This window comes from Chinchilla lanigera, unplaced genomic scaffold (assembly GCF_000276665.1).
Source record: "Chinchilla lanigera isolate Chin_1 unplaced genomic scaffold, ChiLan1.0 scaffold00019, whole genome shotgun sequence".
NCBI lineage: Eukaryota > Metazoa > Chordata > Mammalia > Rodentia > Chinchillidae > Chinchilla > Chinchilla lanigera.
Window position 1 is genome coordinate 9,120,614 of NW_004955420.1, and position 25,715 is coordinate 9,146,328.

The 25,715-nt window shown below is 36.5% G+C and overlaps 1 protein-coding gene across 2 annotated transcripts in view; it reads right to left on the reverse strand.

Moving 5' to 3' along the window:
* The window catches only part of Pex5l (peroxisomal biogenesis factor 5-like), a 221,911-nt gene extending 196,215 nt beyond the window's left edge, over positions 1-25,696 (reverse strand). Inside the window, exon 1 of one of the 2 annotated variants that reach the window (XM_005383055.2) lies at positions 25,582-25,696. In XM_005383055.2, the coding sequence (XP_005383112.1) occupies positions 25,582-25,602 (21 nt within the window). In that variant the 5' untranslated portion in view covers positions 25,603-25,696. The remainder of the gene's footprint in view (positions 1-25,581) is intronic. The other variant, XM_005383058.2, reaches the window with a different exon arrangement.
* Positions 25,697-25,715: the final 19 nt, after the last annotated feature.

Genomic DNA, 25,715 nt, shown 5'->3' on the forward strand with positions numbered 1-25,715 from the left:
CCTAATGCAGTTTTCTACCGTCATGACTATTAGGTTCAACCAGATAGTGGGTTATTTCTCAGTCGTTTTTTAAAAAAATTTAATTTTGTTTTCCCACGGAGACAAGGTCTCACTATGTACCCAGGCTGTCCTCAAACTTGCCTTCCTTCTGCCTCAGGCTCCCAAGTGGAGGGACTGCAGTACAGACAGGTACCGCCAGTCTCACCTCTCACGCTCTCTTTTACCCCTCCCCCACCTTTTTAAATTCTTTTCAAAAAATGACAGCAGACCGTATCTAAAGATCTACTTAAACGCTCGAAAACTGAAACAGGAAGAGTTTTTCAAAGGCACACAGTACACAGGCTGTGAACTTTGGAAAGCGAGAATGGTGATGAATCCAGCTTCTCAGTATTGGCTATTTGAGAAGAAACCATAAAATTCAGTATCTCACTTGGCAGCTGGTCTCCTAATAGAAAGAAAACAATCTTGGCCCTTAATTTTATTTCCCCCACTTATGTCATGGTAATTTGTCTAGACAGGGAATCATGGAGCCTAAAATAAACTTAATCCCTAAATGGCTTTATCATTGTAATCCTATCTGACCCAGGATTGGTAAATATTCTCAGAGCAATGACACCATCTGTAATTAGACTTTTTAAACATTACTCTGAGATGAGCAAAGAAGAAAAGGACCTCAAATTTATTTTATCTGTGAATTGTACGATAGCAGATACTTTGGCCTATCTTTGTTATTGCTAGAATCTCTCAACCGTAATCCATTTAGGGTTACCAGGACATTAACATAAAACAAAATTCAGTCAACTAGGATATGTTTGTACATTTTCTTTTGTTTATTATGACAATAAACTCATAATAGAGACTTTAATGAAAAATGGGGAAAAAACCCACAAACTGTTAAATGTTACCTTGGAATTAGTATAATTTAAACTCAAGAATGTATTTAGAAGAATTATATGATTATTGAATTCAGCAAGGAGAATTGATGTATAAAATATTGGCACAGCCTAGGTGCTAACAAAAGGGCTGAATAATGTTTAATATTATGTTTAACATACTTTAGTAATAATGTGAAGAAGTAAGGTAGCAAAGAATTTAACAAAAAGGAGGAAATAACAAGTTTAATGATGTTCACTCTATTGAATGTACATTGTACCAGATAATGACAAGGTATAATATATGGAATGTATAGCATACATAAAAATTAAACTAACCCACAATAGTTCTTTTTTAGTGCTTTTATTTTAGTACATCTTTGTGATGCAGAATTAACTTTTAAAAATACCTCTCTGAATCACACTGAACCATCAAGTATTTATTCCATGCAGCCAAAAAGAATAGATTCTATTCATAATTATGCTACAAAGAGATTTTTCTTTTAATTATTCAGCAATCTTCAGTAAGAAATTGCTAATGGTCCTCGATTGAGCTTTCCATAGTTTTCATAGCAGTACTTTTTCCCAGATTGTTTTCATTTTAGGAAAAAAATGATCAATTTTGTTCTCTTGAGTAAATTAGTGTTTATTTTTACAAAGTTAAACATGCATGAATTACTTTACACAAACACAAAACTATACAAGATTGGTTTTAATAAAGAAAATACCATGGCAATGTGTTGTCCTTGACACATTTACTAATGTTAAGGCATTAAGTGCAATATATGCAAGTCTCTGTATGTGCATAATGTGTGTGTTCAAAATTCTCAATACCTTTATTTTTCTCACATTCAACTTGGGTCTCAGTAAATCAAAAGGATGGCAAAAAACATATTCAGGTAACAATAATACACAAGTTTAATGTGTATATTTAAAATTCTTAGTTTTATTATCAAGACAATTTTTTAAATCAATGTCAGTCTTTAAATTTTCAATAAATACTTATTTTCCATAAATTTGGATTACTTATGACTAATGTTTTCTTTAGTCTTGAGTCAACCTAGGGTCCTCAAGTACATCTTGGAACTTCAAAGCATTCTTTTAGAATTGATGCCATTTCCAGAGAGGATTTATGTTCAACAATATATATGTATATATTACAATGGAATATATATAATATATTATATACATTTCTTAGTAGAATACTTGGCACAGAGCAAGCATTCAGTAAAATTTAGTTATTATGATTATTGCTCATACACAAAAATAAAATATAATTGGTATTTCACAGTTCCCTGAGGGTATTCTCCTCCACCATGTACAATTATCCTAGGAAAAAAAAAGTAGAGGAAAATATTAATAATGATTATACTGTGCATATCTTTTTAACTTCTCTCTTTTCCTTTTTGGTCTTTTTCTTCTCTTTTTTGAGACAGTGTCTAGCTATGTGATTCAGGCTGGCCTTGAGCTCACTTTGTAGCCCATGCTAGTCTTGAACTCAACGATCCTCCTGCCTCAGCCTCCTGAGTGCTGAGATTACAGGTGTGCGCCACTACTTCTGGCTTTACCTTCTTTCTGCTTTTCATTATCATCCAGATTTTTGTAGAGAGCATGTAAGACTTCTATGATTAGAAAAAACAACAATTTTAATTTGTAATTGCCTTTTTTTTGGTACCGGGAATCAAACTCAGGACCTTGCATTTGCCAGGCAAGTCTTATGCTACAGAACTATTTCCCCGGCCTTGTAATTGCCTTTTAAATCTTGCTGAACTTCTTTAGCAGGTCTGCTTGTTATAGTCCCTCACAAATGCCAAATCTACCATTTTGGAGTGATGGTGTACAAAAACCTCGGCACCATGGACCAGGAAATGTGAGAATGCCCTTGCTAAGTCCACGCTCTTGAGGAGTTTTGAGAGCAGAATGAGAACTCATAAAATGCATCTTATGGGACATATCAGCAGGTAGTGGCTGAGGAAGGAACCATCCTTCTGAATTCTGTGATTCAACTAGGGACCATGTACAACACACATGACTTCAGTACCAAGAAAAGGCAAAGGATATAGAGAAAAAATTCCCAAATTACAGGAAGTAGAGCAAGTGCTTTAACTAAAACTTTGAAAACAAGGCTAGAGGTTATAGTTTCCAGGAATCATACCTAAATCTGAGAACTTAAAAAAAAAAAACCCACAAGAAGTAGTCTGGCTTAAGAGAAACTAAACTCTTGAGTTGGTATAAAGATAGTTTTTAAAATGCATAATAAAAGTGTGCTCTATTTTGTTTGCACTTACTGCAAAAAGGTAAGCCAAGCCTTTTTCCATTAAGTTCATTTTCTTCTGACAGAGAAAAGCAAATCCTGAATCGTGAATTGGGATTATTACTGTGATTCTGATCTTGCAATTGCGGTTCTTTCACCAAAGGCTTTTACTTCATCTGTGCTCTTGTACTCACCATCTGATGCTTTCTGCATGTAAACACCAGCACTTTACTGCCATTGCTTCAAAAGCATTTTATTCAGCAGCACCACAGAATATAAACATGCATGTGGTATATTCCTTTCAAGGAAAGGGTCTGAGAGACAAACACAAATAGCAGGAACACACTTGCAAAGGTGTTGTGAGAAAGGAGCAGATGTAGTACTGAGATTTTGGGTAAAACGGGCTGTTTTCCTCCTCAGCAGAACTCTAGAGAAATGTGCTGAAAGATGAGTTGGCTCTGTAAACCCTTTGGGAGCAGCGAGCACACCTCATTCATCTTCACATCCTTTACTGACACTTTTCAATACTATGTTTACAACATGCTTGTTTAGTAATACTATCATACACAAGTGAGTGGACTCTGGGCCTACATGTTTTGGGTTCAGATCGTACCTTTGTTAAGTTAGGGGATGAACTGCTAGATTTTAATTATGAGAAAATAAGTTTTCTTCAAAATTTGTGTGTGTGTCTCTGTGTGTATATATTTCAAATTGTTGTCATGCTCTCAGTCCAACTGAAGGAAACAAGTTTCTTCCTGAGGACTGCATTCATGGCTGAATCATTTATAATTGTCCCACATGGTGAGTTATCCTTTAAAATGATTAATATCCTATCTCAATAAAAACCAAAACCAACAACATCTCTGAGGCCTAGTTGCAGCAGTCGTACCTCAGGGTCCACATAGGCACACTAAGCATGGCTGTGACTATTCATGAACCGGAATTTCAGAGCTGGATGGCCTGTGGCCCATTCTGCAAATAATCTCCTCAGTACGGGGAACAAGGCAGGCTGCAGTGAGGACCCAAGCCAGAAGATTAAGAGGCAATGATGGAAAAGTTTGAAACTGCCTTTCTAGACTTTTGATATACAATTATGTACTCCATCAGTATATAAAAAAGAAAAGGGCTAAAGAAGGATGATAGGTGTGAAATTCTAGAAAGATATGCTGTAATAAGGTATTTGAGTTTAAATTTATAAAGACAGAAAACTAATGGCTGCTAGTGATTTAGGCCACAACAAATAGGTGACTAACCTGAGGACAAAAAAATTATTTTCCATAAAAGTAATCACTGCATCATCACAACCACCACCACCATCACCACCACCACACCACCATACCACCATATGTCACCTTTTTGTCCTTAGTTTTATCCCTTCGATTTTATTTTAGTGTGTCAATTCTATCCGCTGGAAAATACAGCCAGATCATACCATAGAAAAGAATGACTTTGATCGATGGCTTGATTATAACATTTAAAGATTTATATAAATATTTCCTACTATGTCTAATGTTTAAAGTTGCTTTTTACTAAGTAAGTGTCAGGTTAGTGCTGTCAATATTTTTATATATCTACATTCATCTCTTTCTACTTGTGAATGTTTAAAAGCCTACACCTATCTGTAAGGAATTTCTGTTTTAAAACAGGAAAGATTCACAAAGTCCTAACAAAAAGATCCTATCCCCAAGTGACCTTTAACTTAAATTGTTTAAACTGTTCTTGAATGTACCTGGTTGGGTCATCATTCAGCAGTGAACAATTTATTGTTTTTGGTTCCTGTCTCAAAGACGTAGTGTTCCACCAGGGCAGCCAGAATTAGGTCAGAGGTGGCAATGCCCTCAGTGGAGATCTGGCCTTGACTTCCCCTGTGGGGTGAATGATGCAGAGTTTCCAAGGACTCAGAGGATTCCTGGTGGACTTTGTCACCTTTCTCAAGTATATTATATTAAGTGGTAAAGTATTATTCTTGTGTTGCTATTTATTAATTTAGTTCATAGTTGCATCAAGTATTCTCCCATTTATGCTCTAGCTCATTTTCTTTTTCTTTCTTTCTTTCTTTCTTTCTTTCTTTCTTTCTTTCTTTCTTTCTTTTCTTTTCTTTTCTTTTCTTTTCTTTTCTTTTCTCTCCTTCCTTCCTTCCTTCCTTCCTTCCTTCCTTCCTTCCTTCCTTCCTTCCTTCCTTCCTTCCTTCTTTCTTTCTTTCTTTCTTTCTTTCTTTCTTTCTTTCTTTCTTTCTTTCTTTCTTGTCTCTTTGAGATAGGGTCTCATTATGCAGTTCAGGCTGGCCTTGAGGTCACTTTGTAGCCCAGGCTGGTCTTGAACTTGCAATAATCCTCCTACCTCAACCTTCCGAGGGCTGGGATTACAGGTGTGCACCACCACGCCCGGCTAGCTCCTTTGCTTTTAAAAAATAAACATTCTTAATTCCACAGGAATTCTGTGTAAGAATTATTGATTCATAAAACCAAATATTTAACTCAAAATTTTATTACTAATTTTTTTGTTAAAAAAGAGAATAATATTCATTTCAGGTTGCATCTGTGTATGAAGTTATATTTCCACAACAAAATTGATACAAGATTAATATCTACCTGGGGCTTTCCCTAATAGAGACATTGCTTTGTTATGATGAAAGGTAAATAGTTCTGTTCATTGATTTGGTTTGATTTGGGAAGGGTATGAAAGACACTGGGAAAATCACATTGTCACTATAGTTTTGACTTATGAGTAGTTTGAAATGGCTATTTACCAACCTTAAATGTTTACCCATCTCCAGATGGAATTTTTTTATGATTTTCTCTATGTTGTGTTTGGGAAAGACATGTTTTCCTAACATAGCAGCTAGGCTATAAAATAGCACTGAAAAAAGGAATACTTTTGCAAATTTCCCTCCCTTCATATATCCTTAAAATGTATTTTAAAGCTGTAGTCAGATTGAACTATGTAAAAAGTTGCTATTTCCAATAGAGAAAAAATGTGAAAAGTGTTCTAGTTGCCTTGGGAATATTTTTCAAAGCTTATTTAAAAATATACTGTATACATATCTACTAATTTACTCTCAAACTGAGTGCTTTACTTTTATAAATCACGGTCTGTAAATATTGAGTTATTTTCTTATTTTATGTAAATATGCTCTTTGCATAGAAGTTTGCTTGTATCTTTTCAGCTAAATTTTAAATTCTCTATCATAAAGATCTGTTTCTCTAAAAAGATGGAGCCCCAAGATATCTTACAATGAATGAATGAATGAAGGAATGGATATACAATTCTACAAACATGACTCTAGTATCAGCTCTCAGAAAAGGTTCAGGTTCAGACAAGGGTATCAGAATCCGGTAGGAAAAAAAAAATCCCCCAAAACCAAGGTAAAGAATGAGGATTCAGGGTAAGTTGATATCAGATATGCCGAAGAGATCTTAGTTTGCTCTGTGCTTCTCAGATTTTATTTTAGCACCCACAGTTTGGAGTCAGATAAGCTTTTCTGGGAGTGTGGCCAGAAAATAAATTGGATTTCAGTGATTTATGTTTCTTACGGTTGTATAGCGTGTCAGGCACTGTATGGAACATATATATTACACTGAAATGTTCTTTCCCTCCAAAGGTAGTGTTCTGACCCCTCACTCATATGCCATATTCTTCACATGAATAAAAAAGCACATATGATGTTACTTCAGGTTATATAATTATTCATATTTATTATGTTATGATTAGTCTTACACTGGAAATTTTCCCTTCATTGGTAAGATGGTGGTAACCTTCCACATCAAATAGGCTGGAACCAGTTTGGTTGGCATGTAGCTCATGTAAAAATGTTTGTAAGCAAATAATACTGAACGTGATATTGTAAGGTAAGTCTTGCTTTACCACTAACTAGCTGTAACTGATAATTACCAAGGATGAGAAGTAATTAACCGTCTATGCCTTGGTTGGTTATATTGACTATCCTTCTGATTTGAACATGTTATCATGAATATAAACTATGATATAGATCAAAACATCATTTTTGAGGTGCTCAGGTTAAAGAAAATGCCCTGTCCATTTGTGTAGCTGTTCAATCATTCCAAAGCTGCCTTTTTTTTGAGAAAGAGAAACACTTTTGCTGGCTGGGGACCTTGTTCACTGTAACATGAGAGGGACCGCTGCTCTTAAAAGATGCACGCAGAGGCACAGAGAGCTCAAGGTACAATAATGAGACAGCTCCCGGGAAGCCTGTCATCCAGGCCGGCCTGTCTTGTCTGGTGACATCCAGTTGCTATGCTTCTCAAAGGGCTCCCCCTGCCTCCTGGATAGGGCTCTCTGAGGTTTTTGCAGATTCTGTTTGGTCCAGTTTCCTGGGGTTTTCTTTGTGATCCAGAGCTATAGCGCTGGAGCTGGGGGCCACTCTATTAGAGGTATCTTTGGACCCACAGAGATCAGGATAAACAACTGCACTTCATGGGGAGGTGTGGATAGTCTACATCAAGGAAGCCGTTTCTTCTGGCTTTATGTCTTGGTGCCTATTTCAGTTCTGTGCATAAAGGAGTAGGAAGTGAGAGGGAGGAAGTAACAAACAGTCTTTTCCATGGCTAGTGGGGTAGCATCTGACAGGTCATGGACAAGGCCATGGAATGGATTAAAGGAGTTGTTTAAAGCCCCTGGGGTCACAGTTGGGAATAAAGTCAATAATTTGAACTTCCCCTCCAAAGGTAATGTTCTAATCCCTCACTCATATGCCATATTCCTCAGATGAATCAAACAGTACATATTATGTTACTTCAGATTATATTATTATTCATGTATATTATGTTATGATTAGTTTTACACTTGAAGTCTATGACTTTAGATTCTTATGTGAGTTCATCCATATATAATCATGGTTACTTAAAGAATGCATGCATAAATTCATAAATATTTTTCCCATTTGAGCAGACATTTCTATTCTGTAGCAAATCATTATGAACCCAAAATGCTTACTGTCTCAAGATATTAAATTTACTAGCTTGCTACAGAAGGTTGCTCCTCAAACTAGTTAGAGTTTTAGTTTCTGGTTTCTACTTTTGGCTTATGAGGACACCCTACTTAAAATTTTCATTCAGGAAATTCCAGTGATTTAAGGTTCTTTAGTTCTAGTGTCCCATTTTTATTTGTCCTCAATTTCCTTCTTCAATGTTCTCTAAATGGATATGGCAAAGGGCCTGCATCTGATATACCTGTCTGTGTCAATATGTGCTTCCTCGGGAGTCAGGAAACCAAATAGATGAAAGGAAATAGAAATACTTCCTCTGCATGTATTTTTTGGATGCCAGGAAATCAAAGAGATTAAAGGAAATATAAATACTTCTGCAACTGGTTTATTTGATTAATTAGTTTGAGGGTATAATTTCCATAAATGACCATAACGCAAAAATTTAAACAATAAGAAGTGGTGGTTTCTTTTTTTCATGAAGGAATCTTTATTAATTGAGTAATGTTCATCCCCAATTATATAAAGGTGTTACTTAAGCATAAAACTCAGTATTAAAACTTGGAAATAAATCTGTGTACTCATTAATGAGTATTAGAAATTCATTTAAAGCTTTAAGGTTATTTATTGCATAATTCAGTTTTCTAATTTGAGATGCTCAGGTTAAAAAAGTTGTTCAAGGTCACGCAGATCGGGGGTGTTACAGTGTGAACTAATGTTTCATCCCCAATTTTTCCCTATGCCTTTGAAAGGCAGAAAGAAAATTTGAAGATTATCTTCTCAATGCCGTCATATTGATTTCCCTTATACTAATCTAATTCATGAGGATGAATAACAGATGATTATCATTTCACACAATAAGTAAACCATGCGATTAACTGATAAAAGCAAACCCACAAAACCAAATAGTACAATTTAAGTAGAAGAAAGGAGAGAAAATCTAATACTGGCCTAATGTTATAGTAAAATAGAATTAATAATCCCCATAAAATATAATTATGTATATACTATATTTTTGCGTATTTGCTGAACTCTAAATGTGACTTATTGACATTGTCTTTTTATTACATTAAATACTATCTTAAAATGCTAATTTAATACATTTCAGTTTTCATTATTACACCAGTGAGAAAACCAAAGTTTTATTAGTCATTTTGTCGATGGGAAAATTGAAACTCCCAAGGAATAACTTTTTTTCCTCATTCACACACTACCTAGTGCAGAAACAGGCCTGAGATCCAGTTTTTCTGCCTGCTGGCACATATTCTTTTATAGTTCCTCATACCTGCCTGTAAAAAAATCAGATAGCAGTTTGAATAGATTACTTAGGGATAATTGATTTTTAAAAGGAGTGGTGCATTTTCACAAAAGTTTAATTTCATCTTCAAAGATCTCAAAGTGCTTGATTTATGCTGGTCTATGGAAATCTTCAGAAATTTAAATCTAACCAAGGAGATTAATTAAGGCTAATTAAAAATGAATTCCTTTCATGGCTCATTACTTAATTCAGTGTGTGCAGTAATTCTCCCTTATCTTCAGTTTTTCCCTCCTCGCTTTCAATTACAGTCTACTATGGTCTGAAAATATTAAATAGAAATTTCCAGAAATAAACAATTTATAAGTTTTGAATGAAAGCTTATGCCATGTTGTTCTGTCCTACCCTGCCTGTTCTGCATCCTTTTGCCCAATACTGTACACAGCACGTACTTACTTGGTAGTCTCTAAGAGCTAAAACAGTTACCAGATTAATTGTCAGTTTCGCAGTGTTTGTGTTCAAGTAATCATTATGTAATAGCCAAATGCTATGTCATAAATACCTTGTAATTCACATTACTTTATCTCAGCACATAAGCATGGTATATCCTTTCAAGATTAGTGTAGTATAGTAAGCCAGGGAGAGACAGAGAGAGAGAGAGACAGAGACAGAGACAGAGACAGAGACAGACAGAGACTGACAGAGACAGAATGTTAACATAAATTTTATTATAGTTTGCTGTTATAATTATTCTATTTTACCATTGCTTATTGTTTTTAATCTCTTACTGTGTCTACTTGATAAATTAAATTATATTACAGGTACATATGCATAGGAAAAAACACACAGTATGTATAGATTTTGGTACTATCTCTACACATAGATTTTGGTTTTAGGAATCCACTAGGGATCCTTGAATGTATCCCACAAGAGTAAGAAGATATCCCTCATCTCCTACAAAGAGGCTCTGTGCTAGGCACTGGAATAAAAAAGATGAATAAGACATAGCAAAGGAAACCCACCTCACAAGAGCTATGCAAGGGAACTGAGAGAATTCTGCCCAGGTTCAGGGTGCTTGGAGAATATGGAGGAGGTGTCTAACAGCCCCGTGCCTCAGAGAAGATTCCCTGGAGTTATGTTCAATGTGATGCTGCTGGGTAAGAAAGGACTAAACAGGGAGTGAGACGGTGGGTGTTCTAATCACCACTGGAAGAGGTGCATCGATTTCAGCTATAGAGTACAAAAGTGAGAGTCTCAGGTCTTATCCTCAGAGCATGATTCAACAGTGTTGCTATAAGGCCAAGGACTCTGCATTTTTAACAAACCCCTTAGGAAAATTATTCTAAAAAAGAGGGCACTTTAAAACACTCTTCTAGATTGTAGTGCACCATGAAAAGACTTTAATAGAAGGGTGATATGATCAAATTAAGGTTTTAGCAGACAGGGTGGTAAGACACATGTGATCATGTCAGGAAAAGGATTAGTTAGGCCCCTATCATAACTTTTTAGGTAAAGATGATGGAGTGATCTAACGTGATGGCAGTAAGAAGAAGAGACAGTGGACAAGAGTGAATTAGAAAGAAAGTGTTGCAGCCATAAGATTTGATTTAAGGGTGAGGGGAAAGAGGAAGAAAGAATAACTCCCAGACTTCTGGCTTAAGTAACCAAGTGCTACTAAACAATCCCTGGTATTTGGAGTGCTGATTTTACAGAGGTTGTTGGTAGTAATGAGTCCTTAGTTGAACACACCGACTTTGAGTTGGAACAGGTAAAAGAGACCAGTTAGTAACACTGGTGGTTAGTTAGGGAGAAATAACTGGTTTATCAACAAATATTGAGGATGTGCACAGATACCAGATAAAGTTATAATTTTAATTACTTTGGAGTTTTTTTTTCCTGCAAACAAATTGACTCTCTAAACATTTATTAAAATAAAAGAATTATGTCAGTACAACTCACAGGTAAAAATAAGGACTTCTGACAAATGAGGTGCAGAATATTTGTACTTTATAGTTCATAATATAGAGGTTTCATGGGCATAAGACATAAGGACATAACACAAACTATTTAAACGCTATTATTTCTTGATCTTAAAACCAGGATATGAACAGATAAATGTGCTGGAAGCTAATCTCTAAAAACATTAATTTTAATTACAATTTGCTATGAAAGAAAAAAAATTTTTTCTCTTGGTTTCTTTTAATTTTTCATTGGGTTAACTGATCAGTACTATGACATTCTAATTTTCATATGTTACTTCTTTGTCCTTCCACTTATAAGTTAACTGGAAGTTTAAAATTAATTTCAAAAACTTAGGGAACAGAGGCTTTATTTTAAACAGAATTTAAATGTGAACTGAGATAAGTAAGCTCTATGCATATTTTTCCACAGTAACCTTGTATCTAGCATTTGGAAGCAGTTTGCTTTCAATTAAGTTGATATCTTCTGTTTTCCTGCATGAAATGGATGTTAAAGAGCATAAGAAATTATCAGAATGCTCTCTAATAAGTAGCGACCAAGTTTTCAGTAGTAAAGCAATGTATCTACAGGCTGAGTTTAATACAGGCAAAAACATTAAAGTGAAGCACGAGACAGTTGGCCACCCACTGCTGTGGTTTAGCTCTGAAATGTCTCTCAAAGGCTCGGGTTATACAGGGTCGATCCCACTTGGCACTATTGCAAGATGGTAGAAACTTTGAGAAGAGGGTCAAGTGTGAGGTCTTCAGGTCACTGGAGCCATGCCCTCCTCAGGGAGCAGAAGACATCTTCTTCCTGTTTTGTCCTCCTGCCCTGGAACAGACACTTTTGCTTCACCACACACTTTTTATCACAATATGCTACCTCACACAGACCCAAAAGCAAACAGGGCCAATCAAGCATGAAATGAAATCTCCAAAACCATAAATCTTTCTTCTTTAAGGGTTGATTATCTCAAGTATTTTGTTACAATAACAGAAAGCTGGTTAACACAACTACTGCTTTATTATTTCATATTTTATAGTAACAGATTAAGTATAAATGCATCAAAGGTAAAATATTTATGTAAGTGACAGAATTTTTGCATTGGAGATATTTTGGCATAATTTACACATATAATCCAAGATTCTGCTTCTACATGTGAGGCACAGAGCAACTCTAAACTGGGCTTCAGTACTGTTCCAGCCTTCTGGGTATTGTTTATTCTATAGAGGCCTTCTGCACAAAAAGATGGATATTTCAAGCCTGTTCTGTATTCTTCTAGACAAGTTTGCCCTATCATATATTAAGGTACACTCAAAGCATTAAGAATATAGTTGTTGAGTTCAAAAATTGAAAAGCTAAATGGATTTAGCATCTACATTGAATAAATAGTAGAAATAATGCATCAGAAATTTCTACCCTCCAAGGCAACTGCAATGTTCCAGAATTTTTTTTTTTTTTTTTTGCCTCTTTGAGACAGGGTCTTGCTATGCAGTTCAGGCTGGTCTTGAGTTAACTTTGTAGCCCAGGCTGGTCTTGATCTCTCAGTGATCCTCCTGCCTCAGCCTCCTGAGCACTGGGATTGCAGGCGTGTACCACCACACCTGGCTTGTTCCAGGAATTTTGCAACACTCTTTTGTTCGTGGTAGTTGAGTGATTTTGCAGTAGCTCAGGTACTGACATAGAGAGTGGCCTGAATCTGCTTTAAGTACTTAAGCAGTAAAAACCTGAAGACCCAGATTCAGATCCTCAGTGCCCAACTGACTTGACAAGTTTAGGTGAGATGATCAAATTTGTGTACTGTCTTCTCTCTACCAGCATGACAGAGACAAAATATCTACCCTTTGCCCATCTCATCAAGGAACTCTAAAGATTAACTTCTGTGAGGCTCTCACAAGGACTGACATCAGTATTTTATCACAACCAAGAATCTTTTATATCTGGGTTAGTTTTGTAGAAATGTATCTCTTTGCAGTATCTGCAGGATGGGAAAGAGGTCTGGCAGGATTTTCTTAAGCAGTATATTCTTTAAAAAACTGAGAGAGGTTAATATTAGATTTCATTATGAAATATCAAGCATCTTGATGTTACAAATTTGTAAAATTTATTTTCTGTGATATGGTTAGTAGTGAGCTAGGGAAATCTGCCCTGACCAACTATGCATGGTGTTGTGTGTCCCTAATTAAGGGCCTGATAATAATAGAATCCTAGAGTTGGAAGGAAAGCCAGTAACCCCCTAAAATGATCATCTTCCTCAAAGACCTTAACAAGCACATCCAATCTAGGTTTGTACCTGTTTGGTAAAATAGAGCATACTTCTTACCTTTTACCACTACTAACACACACACACACACACACACACACACACACACACACACAAATGGGCCCTTGGAAGAAGAAACCTTTTTGAGAACCACACATTGGCTGGGCCAGGGAATAATTTAGGTCTGAACTCTATTTCCCACATGTCAAGTTGTGTTCTGGGATATGGGGTTGTTTCTTCTGGGGGAAAAAGGAAAGTCTGTGTATTTGGCTCACCCAGAGAGGATGCCCTTTAATAACTTCCTCAGAGATGGCATTGTTGTTTGTTGTGTTAGAGAAACCTCTGCACTAACCTGTGATTTTTGAATCTTTTTTAACGTATATTTGAATGGAAAGAATTATTTCTCCTTAGTTCAGGCTCACATATCAGAGTAACTGTGGGAAACATCATGTGACATATTTCCAGATTCAGACAGATTCACAAAACAGACAAGTCCTCTAGATGAGCAGTGTGAATGTGAATCCCTTTTTTTTTTTGGTTTTTCTCTGGTACCGGGAACCGAACTCACGACCTTGCGCTTGCCAGGCACGCGCTTTTGCCGCTGAGCTAAATCCCCAGCCCCGTGAATCCCTTTTTAGACCCTTGGAAACCTGTGCATGTGTGTGTGTGTGTGTGTGTGTGTGTGTGTGTGTGTGTGTGTGTATGCATGCGCACATGTAACTTGGTAGGTCAGAGATGGCAGTGTAAGTAGCATTACAATCAAGTGTAAATACTGGCGGCTTCTTAGGGCAGTTGTGACTATGACATTCTGTTATTCTGTCACGGTCTCGGTGGTATTTGGCGTGTCTGTTAACATTATTATCAAACTCATTACTGACAAGTAGCACAGGTCTCAAGGAGGTGTTCAGAAACTGGTTAAGGATAGATTGCAACTCCAAATGACCATAACCAGAGAGAGTCAGAACCCATTACAAGAATCTATTACATTTCCAAATCTGCAGCCCCTCAAGTTTTAAAGATGTTGAGATTGCTATGACAGTGGAGTGCTGGTTAATTACAGGGGCAATCTAATTATAAGGATTCTCTGTAATTGATTCCCTTTCAAGTATGTGGAAACTTCACTTGATATGCAATTGCTCTTGAAATTCATGAGAGTAGACCAGATACCAGGGTCACATGTGTCTTAGAATCCCAGACACCATTGTAATTGCACTTTGGAGTCCTTATCCTCAGGGATTCTTCTGAGGACATTTTATTCATTCATCCACTCTTTCATTCTTTGCTTTAGACATTCACTCATCTGTTAATCCAGTCATTCATTGTACTGGTAACGCACTGTACTGCTAATAGTGTACACTCTAGCCTTGAAGGTCATAAGGATTGACTGCACATAACTACTACAACAAATAGGCTCATAAGTAGTTGGGGAGATTGCTAACAAGAAATAAATGTGTATACTTATTATGGTACTAGTGAAATATATAAGGTGCAAAGGAACATGGAAGCAGACATTCTTTATTCTGCATTGCCAGCTAGGGAGGTAGTGATTTGCAGAAGACCAGCACTTACTAAGGAGGGAACAGTTGAGTGGAATAGTGAAGGATGAGTAAACATACAGAGTGTCCAGAAGGGAAGAGTTTTCAGGAGAGGAAAGAAAATATTCAGAACTAGGAAAGAACAAGAAAAGTAAACATCAGCCACCACTGTGTACAGTCAGATGTAGAGGGCTCTGCGGTGGCTACCTTTCTTCCACACAGATCTATGAAAACATAAGAGAAGCATCACTTGAGAAACTTATATGCTAAGCCCTTTGTATTTTTATGATCTCACGATGTGTGATTTCTTTTATTATTTTCATATCACAGTGAGGAAAGGGGTTAGAGAGGATGTGTGGTTAGAGGGAGATCACACTGATACAAAGCGATGAAGTCAGGATGTGAACTTAGGGCCGTCTCATCCTGGAGTGGAAGTTGTTAACCAATGCGCATGGTCACTCAATGGAGAGGATTATTAAATGACACACGCCACCAAGCTTTTTTCAGATTTTTTTTTCATTTTGAGAAAAGGCGATTAATTCAAGAGGTCTGAGCCCTCAAGACCTTCCCCCCAGTTCCCATATATGTGAAATAACAAAGTTGTGCTATGTGAACTCTAAAGACCTTTATCCTTCCAAGATTCTATTTTAATTAAATTTTCCCACAAGCTGAAGAACACTTTTTTTGGTCTTACATAAATCTTCCTAAAGACTTATATAAGAGACTACATATCAATATTAATGACTCAGATGAACAGGGCAAGTTGATTATAATCATCTTTTGGGTGAATATGTAAAACTAATGTGCCCAGTTTTCTACATCCCATTTCTGCACGTGGAGGAGAAAGCTGTTCTTATCGGTAAGGTACATGATATATATTTTTGTTCCCTGATTAATTACCGAATTCTTCACAGTGCCTTTTCCAATTTCTCAAAAAGGATAGGAGTGAGCAAGAGATGGACACTGATGAATGATAATGGGATCATCCTGCTCCTTTTTGTTGCATGATTTAATAAGCCAATATACTCTAGTTTTGCCATGTTCTCCTAGAGGCTGATATGTAAGGCTGGGGAGTCATAAATGAGAACGGGCGGAAAGAGAATTATTTCCTTTTGGCTCCTAACACTCAAGGCAGATTGGACTTCAGTCAAGTCAAAACAGTGCTAGATTCATTTTACAGTGAAGATAGAGCGAATGCTAGGTGTGTCTGTTTTACTTTTAAGTAATACCTATTGCATAATTATAATGGAAACCAGTTTTTAAAGCAAACTTTTCCAACTCTAGACCCTACGTTTGGGATATGGCCCTGTTTTTGCGTGTTAGTGGGAAGCAGATATGCACTAGGCAGTCTATCTTGCAGCTAGCTAAAGATGTATGATTCAGCTCCACCAACCCACCATCCTTGTCTTCCCCCGACTTTCACGAGGGATTTAGACACGGAAGCAGCCATGGGAGAGTCCATCCCAGCAGTGATGGGCAGCAGCTGAGGCTTCAGGATGGGTGTCTTGGGGTAGCAGCTGACCCAGTGCCCCGCACTGTGGTCCTGGGCAAGCTCTGCTGTCCCTTGTACTGTGAAGGCAGCAGTGGGTTTCATGCTGGCCTGGTTCAGGGTTTGATATGGGCTCTGTCCTGGCCTGTTGCCTGATCAGTCCATCCTTAGTTTAGCTCTAGGAGTCTGTTAGTGCACAGTGAGCCTTTTGGTATTTAAAAATCCTTTTTATTTGGAAAGAATCTCTCAAGCCCAAAGAATAGTACAACAGACTCCCAAACAACTTTTTTTTTCAGATTCACCATTTCGCTATACTTGCTTTATCATCATGTCTCTCCTTCTTCTCCCCTTATACTCTCTCCGTACACACACTTTGTTATTATTATCATTTCCACATCAGTTGAGAGCAGGTTACATATCCCATGCCCTTTTACCCCTTCATACTGCAGCATGAATGGCTTATGAACAAGGATGTTCTCTTATATGGCTGCAGTACAGTTATCCAATCCAGGAAATTCAGCACTGCTATAATACTATTCTCCAGGCCATATTCAAGTTCTGTCAATTGTATGCATCAGTGGTGTTCTTGACAGCAATTTTCTCTTTCAGTTCCTGATCCTCTCTAGGTTCATATATTGTACTTAGTTGTCTTATCTCTTTAGTCTCCTTTTAATTTGTAATAGCTTCTCAGCTTTTCCTTGTTTTTCAGGACATTGATATCATGGAAAAACACACTCAGTTTAGTTTATAGAAAATCCTCACTTTGAGTTTGTCTGGATCTTTTTTCCTGATTCCACTCAGGCTGTGCATTTTTGGCATGGATAGTACCTATGTGATGCTGTCTCCTTTTCAGGATATCAAGTCCAGGTGCATGTGATATCCATTTGTCCCTTACTGGTGATACTGATTTTGATTATTTAGTTAAGGTATTGTCCAATGTAACCATTGATAAGTTACAATTTTTTCTTTTGTAATTTATAGATGATACTTTGATTAAATAGAAATATCCTATTTCTAATCAGACCTTCTGCCTTCTCAGACTTAGCTTTATTATTTTTTGAGTCAATTCTTACCATGATGATGGCAAAATGTTAATTGAATATACTTTTAATTTATTAATACTTTTAGTCAATTCCATTTCTGCTTAAATGAGACAGAATTAGTTTCTGTTATTGACAGGTGAAAACCCTTGATCCATTTTCTGAAATAGTTAGGGCAACTAGTTATAAGAGCCCTTCAAACCAGTCTACTCAAATGGTCAAAATAAAACAACTTTTTCATGGGCATTCATTCCACTCTTAAAAAATATTTCCAGGCCAGATTTTTTCCCACTGTCATCCAAACGACTCCTAAAATTTGATACATACAAGTATCAAACAGTTATACTGCAACTAAAACACAGGAAAATATCAATCTTACTGACTAAAGGCCGAACTCCTGGATGTTTGGAAACATCTAGGAATTTATTAAAATATTTACTTTTTGTTTAGATTTTCTGACTGTAGTAAATATCAAAATAAAGAATAAAGGTATACCTGAACAAAGCAGATTTCATTCTAACACTAGCTCTGCCAACCCACCACTGTGAGACTTCGGGCAAGTCTTTCAATTTTTCTGGGCCTCAGTCTCCTCATCCATGAAATGAGATGGTCGAGCAGAAATTTTTCAAACTTAGGTATTCTGTCATCTTAAACTGAACATTAACAAAATTGTTGGAGACACTAGGAACTGTTAACTTTGAATATTCTTATCACACATCTGGATCAAGATTATTTTAGTGTAGAGACCAAATGCCTATGAAATAACTTCCCAACTTACTTTCAGATTAGAAACATGAGAATCAGTTATAGAACAATTTGGTATAAAGAAGTTAAGCAGCCTTAGACTGGTTGAGTAGTTATCTTTCCCAGAATGAAACAATCTCATCATGCTTGGTACTGGTCAGATCTTGAGCAGTATGTCTTATTTGGACAGCCATACTTTCATGGAGCCATTAAAACATCAGAAATGTCATTTTGAGGAATAACTAAGTGAACTTGGTTGTTATCTTGAAAAAGAAAAGATTTAAGGGGGTGAAAGCGTAATAGTTCTTTAAATATTTGAAGATTTATTTTCTTTAGATGATACATAATAGGTTTATCGTGCATTTCCCCAGAAGGAAAAGCTACAATAGTAGGGTGGCTGTGATTTTGTCAAGATAATGAATATGGTGTCAATATACTGAACATATTTTATTTACATAAAATTGTGATGGTTGCTCTTATCACTCCTCTTTCACGGACCTCAGCATGCCTCTGAGATCAAAAAGCTGATCAGCAATCAAGCTCCTTTTGCTAGAGTGTCAGCTCAATTGACCGGGCTCTGTTCTCCAGGCAGAGGTTTTTCAGACCAGTACCTCTCCAACGTTAATCCATATTTAAATCACTGAGCACCTTTAAAAAACTCAGTTTCTGATTTATTAGGTCTGGAAGAGATATGAAATACTGCATTCCCACCAAGCTCTCAAGGGTTTTGTATGCATGTATGTAAGCATTTTCTGAACCAAATGTTACACTGGTACAGGGTCAAAGGTTATTGTTCAGGACCAGCATGCCTGTTACAGTTAATACCCATGTGAAAGAAGGTGAAAAGATGCTTTTTCAGCTCTGGCAGATTCATTCTTTCACGGTGTTTTAATTGTTCCTCTTTCTTATTTCCTTCAGGAGTCTACATTTTCTGACAGCTAGCTTCTCTATTTAAGATGCTGGATGAAAACCAGCAGAGCCTTGTCTGATGACCCCCTATGTACTCTTAGGTGATCAAGGAATAGTTCTCAGAGAAATGTGGGGTTTTGTTTATTTTAGGTCACTACACGATGCTTTGCTTATTTTAGGCTCGTTCACTACACCCATTTTGGACATGCACACACAAATTCTTACATACCCAGTACATACATTCTTTTCATTAGCTTTCTATCACAAAGCACAGTGGTCTTGGCAGAGGGGTTGGTATGTGCCCAGAACACTGCCCTGCTCAGCCTCCCTTTGCCTGGGCCTCTCCATATGCAAGTAGGCACCTTGCCAAACTGCTGTACATATTGTCTTCTTATTATCACTGCTTATAGGAAACTCTACCCATTCTCAGACGATGCCAGGAGAGAACAATTCTTCCCCCTTTTCTAAATAACAGTTCTTAAATATTCACACACAGACATCATAGTCTCCCCAGGTATTTATGTCTATATCAAATACCCTTAGGTGCTTTGATCATTACTCATATGACATGGTCATGAATTCTTCTACCACATCCGTTGCGTTAAGAACCACATGATTTTTAAGAGGGTGTTTGGGAGTGGGAATTTTGTGACTCCATAGGTAGATTTCTGACATTAAAACAGCACCAATCTTCTCTTGGAATATCCATGATTCATAGATCACCATATGGCATTCTTTTGGGGGAAAATGTTGCTACATCAAGTCTCATTTGCAGGGTTTGTCTGACTTTCCAGACATATCTACACATGAGCCAGCTTTTGGGGGAGTTGAGTATGCCCTATCATTTAAACTATCCCACCAGGTTTACCCCAGTGCAGAACTGGTGTTTCTCTTGAATGAAATGGTGAATAAACCCTTTTCCTATTTAAATGAACGCATTACTTTTCATCTGTGCAATTTCTAGCAGCAGTTGTCAAAAAAATCCATTAAAATGATTCACTCAGTGAAATCTGTATGGAGTATGATATTAGTTATTTATTTGAAGGGATTTAAATGGAAGTTGTATGTTGGTTCCTAATAAGGATCAGTCAAAAATGACAGTGTCAGGCAACAGTGACAGTGCTGTACCTTGAAGTCTCAACAACTAGCAATTGTTTTGATATTTAATCAATAGGGTATTAGCTCTCTTCTTGTTTATATGCTCTTTACTATGTTAATAGAATATAGGCCATATAATGTACAATGATCTTTCTTTGCAGACTGGGAAAGGAAATCTTGCATTTGGTATCCTTGTGAAAGCTATGGCTGAAGTGAAGTGGGATAGAAGCAGGTGATACGGAGCAAGGAGAAGTCACTGCATTCAGTGACTTCAGCCCTCTGTTCACAGCATTCTGTTCACTAACGCATGGGTTATGTGCTGTAGCTTGGGATGATTTTGTCTTTTACAAATCCTGAATTATAAAAAATTAATAGATGTTAAAGAAACTTGGCAGCCCACTTTATCTACTAAGCAATGTGTAATTACATCATGTATTTGACCTCCCAAACATTCAGGAAGCACTAGGCTGGGGTTTACTGTCATATTTTGTGCAGAAAATGTATACGTGTTACTCTATAAACATATTAAGAAGTGACTTTTAAAATATAAAACCTTTAAACAGCTCTAGCTTATGCCAGTGTTGGAAACATGTGAGCTCCATAAAAAGTGAAAAAAACCCAGACTGCCAGATGTTTTGACTACATGGTGCCTCACATTTTAATGTTTTCAAGGTTGGCAATGCTAATACTAAAGATTCAGGATTTTAAAATTAACAAGTTCTGTTTAACCTTTCCTTATTCTTTATTTTGAAAAATGTTTTATTGTCAAAACATTCATATGCTGGAATTTTTACTTTCAAGCACATTTCTTTAGAAAGAATGTTTATAAACCATAAATAAATTCTATAAAGACCATCTGATGTTTCTTGTAATAAGTATGCAATATAAATTGTTGGCCAATATTACTAGGGAATGAGATTTTCAGGTTAATCAAACACTGTATAACATTACAGCATAACCATTATACTTTTTAGATGTTAAAAGCTCAATATATACCCAAAGATGATTTGCTTGTGAATATATACGAAGGTACCTCAGAATCTTACTGGAGCTTTTGTTACAATTTCAAGCATTGGTGTAACTGTGTATGAATTTCCTTCCATAGAGTACTAGTTTATATTTCAGACAACAAATTTATTGCAGGAGTGCTGATCTTTATTGGTGGGAAAGCTTCTGAGGAGAAGGGCAGATGTCATTTGAGTAGGGGGCAGAGGGATGGCAGCAGCTGACCCTGACCCAAATAGCAGAACTCCAGCTTTGTTCATTCTCCTAAAAACATCACACCTTGTCTCCACTGCAAACTAATCTTAAAGGTTCTCTTTAAAAATGCAAATACCATTGATATGTGTGTGTGTGTGATTGATATGTTACATGTTTATTAGAAAATAATAAGCAAATGGCACAGGATAGAAAGGAGGGGTATGTGAGGGCTACATCTGCTAGAGAGGTGGAAATAGCCAATATAAACATCGTCAGCTCTAGTTTTGCTGAGGGTTTCCATTGACAAGCTACTGTTAAGGAGGTTGAAAACAACCCTAGCTTGACTTCTTATATGCGTTGTTTGAGTGGCTCTAACTGAATCACAGTGGCCAGATCTGATATATTAACATGATTTATATTACCTAAGCTTAAATAAAGTCATAAATACTGTATAAACAAACATAAACCCCCTTTGGAGACAAGAAAAAGACTGACTACTTTTAGAGTTGCTAAAAATCTTATGACGTTCATAATTTAAATTTTCTTTTGTTTGTCATATATAGTCAAAGAGAGTAAGCTGATTCCTAAGATGACTTGAATAAGTAAAAGAAAGAAAAAGAGAAAAAGAAAAAATCCTGTTTTGAATACTGATGATAAGGATCAGTTAAAGTCATGAATAGACTTTTTTGTTTGATTGCTTTCTGAAATAATTTTATACAACAAAAAGAAAGTACTATAAACTCTCCATTATCAATTAAAACCCTTAGTTCAAAATTGAAATTACCCCACGAAAGAAAATTTGGTTAAGGAAATGTTCAGAAGTAGGTAATATTTTTTCTTTAATTGGCAATGTTAATTCACCTGCACATATACAAATAAGCTTGTCAACACTGAGCACCCCAAGGTATCAAGTGGGGTGAAGACTGTGTGTCACCTGAGTAATAGAAAGTTTTGTTGGAACTAATATTAAAGTATATGTAATCATCATCACCCCCTTGATCAAAAGGGGAAAAAAGTAAATATAAAAGAGTCACTAAAGAAACTACCTTTCCTTAAGTTGCTTAGGTGATTAATTCCCTGTAGAAATAACTGGTAAGGCAACTGGAAAACAACACAACTCCAGGGGCCTATGCCTAAAAACGTACTGTGGCTATTTACTATTAAACCAAGAAATACATGTTACTATTCTCTCTGCAATAGATATCCTTCATCATTTTCTAATGAATGATCAGAACAAACCAAATATGTGCTTTTAAAAGTTTGTGGTGTGAATTTAGGTTGTACCATAAACAAGTAAATTATCTGTGTACATCAGAATTCATAGATGTTATTTGTAAAGTCATTAAGTTGCAAAAACAAAGGCACTGCAGGAGTTTTAAACTGGACTATTTTTAAGGCTTCATGTGAATACCTCCTCTACTCTAGATTGCTTATTTGCAAAGGACATTATTTTAAAACTATCTTGTAAGGAACAGTTAATGCTTGTGTGATCAATTTTGCATGCGTATATCTGGTAATCTGAACAACTACTTTGATGATAACAATATGCAGTGTAACAACCATTGTCAACTCCTATCATCTTGCTTTGAAATTATACATCATTTTTATTATTTTTATTTTTTATTCTCTTTAAAATAAAAACAAAATCTTGGATACAAAAGAGAATGAAAAGCCATAGCAAATGATTGCAAAAATTTTGTTTCACTCCTATTTTATCAGCCAACCAACAGTAGTGTTTCAAATAACTCCAAAAATGGGTGAAATGTTAGTAAATCTTCTCATCCCTGGTCCACTTTACTAAGTATGTGTCCAAATTTTAATCTCAAACATTTTGTAGTTTGGACTATGTTTCTTCTTGTCTGTCATTAGACAGGTACACGCAGGATGGTGTTATCTTTAACCAGGAATCCTTTTCTAATCTAAATATATCAACACAATGGGGATTTTGCTATAGGGTAAATACTATTCTTTGAGGAAATGTTTTGGAGTTTATAAATTTAAATGAAGAAGTGTACCGTAAATTAAGGTGTATTGGATGTTTTTTTTGGAGGAGGGAGAGTACTGAGATCATATAATTAAACATCTACTAAATGTACCTAAGATGGCCTTGGAAGTTTTATGTTTAACATTAATAGTTCATTAATTTACTATTGTAAATAGGGAAAGGCTACTGTGTCCTGAAACTTTGGCAAACATATTGACTGCAGTCTTTATTTGCTAACATTCAAGTTAGGCTTGGCAGAAAAGATTAGTGAGTTTTATTGCAAGCCATGGTATTTGTTGTCACAGCAGTGCACAAGAAAAAACATTAAGCTGGGAGCATATGCAGTCTTATGTCTTATTTTTTCTCTTAGAGTGAAATTGAACTTTCAGACATTGTTCTAGACAATTCAAGTGTCAATAACATCCTCCCTTGAAATGTTCAGAAAATTGAGTTAAAATTGTTTAGGGATGTATGAATTTATCCGATCGTTACTTGAAGTTTTCATTCACAGCAACACATTTTTCAAACAAAAAATATTGTGGAAAGTTTTTGCTAATTGCACGAAGAAGCTAACTATGTTTTTTTTTGTAAATGAACAGTTTTCTAATTGACTGTGTTTATTAAAATTTTCCTATTTTATTATTGGGGAAAAACTGTTTAGGAATAATAAATAGATAATAAATAAAATTTTAAGTATTAATCTTAGGTAAAGAGGCAATATCAAACTAAAGTAATAAGCTTTCGTTTTTTTCAGCAATTATTTAAGAGTTTCTTTGATCCTAAACTTTCTAATCAGTACAACATTTTAAAGAAACATGTAGATCATAGTTACTATATATTTAAAAATGCGCTTCGGTCGCTAGTTAACATCCGTCAAATGTGATATAATTCCACTAATAATTTTTCAAAACAAGGTGATGTCAATAATATGGGAAACACTTTTGGACCTCTGGTGGTGTTGATTCCGAATTCTTACAAAATTTTGGAATATGACCCAGTACTGTGCCTCATATAAAAGTAAATTATAGTTGAAAAGAATCTCCCCAAGACCTGGAAATTAAATATTGAGTAATATTAAGTCACAAATGCAACAACATACTTATTTACTTCTAATTTCTCTGAAAGACACGGAAGTAACACTCAGCATTCACAAGCACACACTAGGGGGAAAGCAGTACATATGCTTATATTTGACCATCCTTGGAGTGGGAAGGAAGCCCAAGCATCAAACCTGATGACTACAGCATTTAGGAATAACAAAAAGAGCTCAGTTCATACTTTACAAAGCTGAGTTAGTATTTCATTTTCTTTCAAAGCAAACATGTGCTTTAGTCAGGAAAAAGCAACTGGAGTCAAGGTGAAAGTAGTCTCGCCCAAGAGAGTGTTTGCATTGGAAGGAAGCACTGGTTCAGCTTAGGTGAGTATTAATAAGGAGCAGAGAAAGCACTTCCCCTGAAAAACATCAGAGCCTCTTGGACATAGGTTTGAAATTCATCCTCCCAAGTCATCCTGTGACTACTGGAATAGCTGACAATATCCCATCATTACGAGAGAGGAAAATGCAGCACGAACCATTTTTGCAAAAATAACCCTTTAAAAATTAATGCGAAAGTGGCAAAGTGTCCTAAGTGTCAAGAAATTTTTGCATTTGGATAAAAGAAAAGCTTCGTCTTTCCTATTATTGTTTGCCCTTCAGTTGACATACATGCCGAGAGGCATCAATAGGATTACAACGGAAACACGGTCATCTCCAGGGTTTCCTCTGTTTGGATTCCTTGATCCCGTTTAAAGGAACAGGCTCTGGGAATACAAAGAAAAACTTCCCCAGACGAAGTTCCCAGGTCGTTCCTCTCCCATCCCACCCTCGGAAACCCGTCTAGTTCTGCCCACAGCCTCGGTCAGAAATGTCACGGTCGTGTTGTGCCGCTTCACTTGTTGAGCGGTGCGTGGGTGGCACTTGACCACAGTAACTCGGCACACCACCTTGGTCTTAAATTAGTCCCAGGGTTTCTTCCCCGCTGCACGGAAACATCTTACCTGCATGTGTCCCTGGTACATGCTGCTTCGGCTGTTTCAGGGCTCGCTGCGGCCGCCGGCTGCTTTCCCCGGGTGGACTCGCCCCGCGCGGAGGCAGAGGGCGGCGTGCGCGCTGGGTGCCGAGGGCGCGCCGA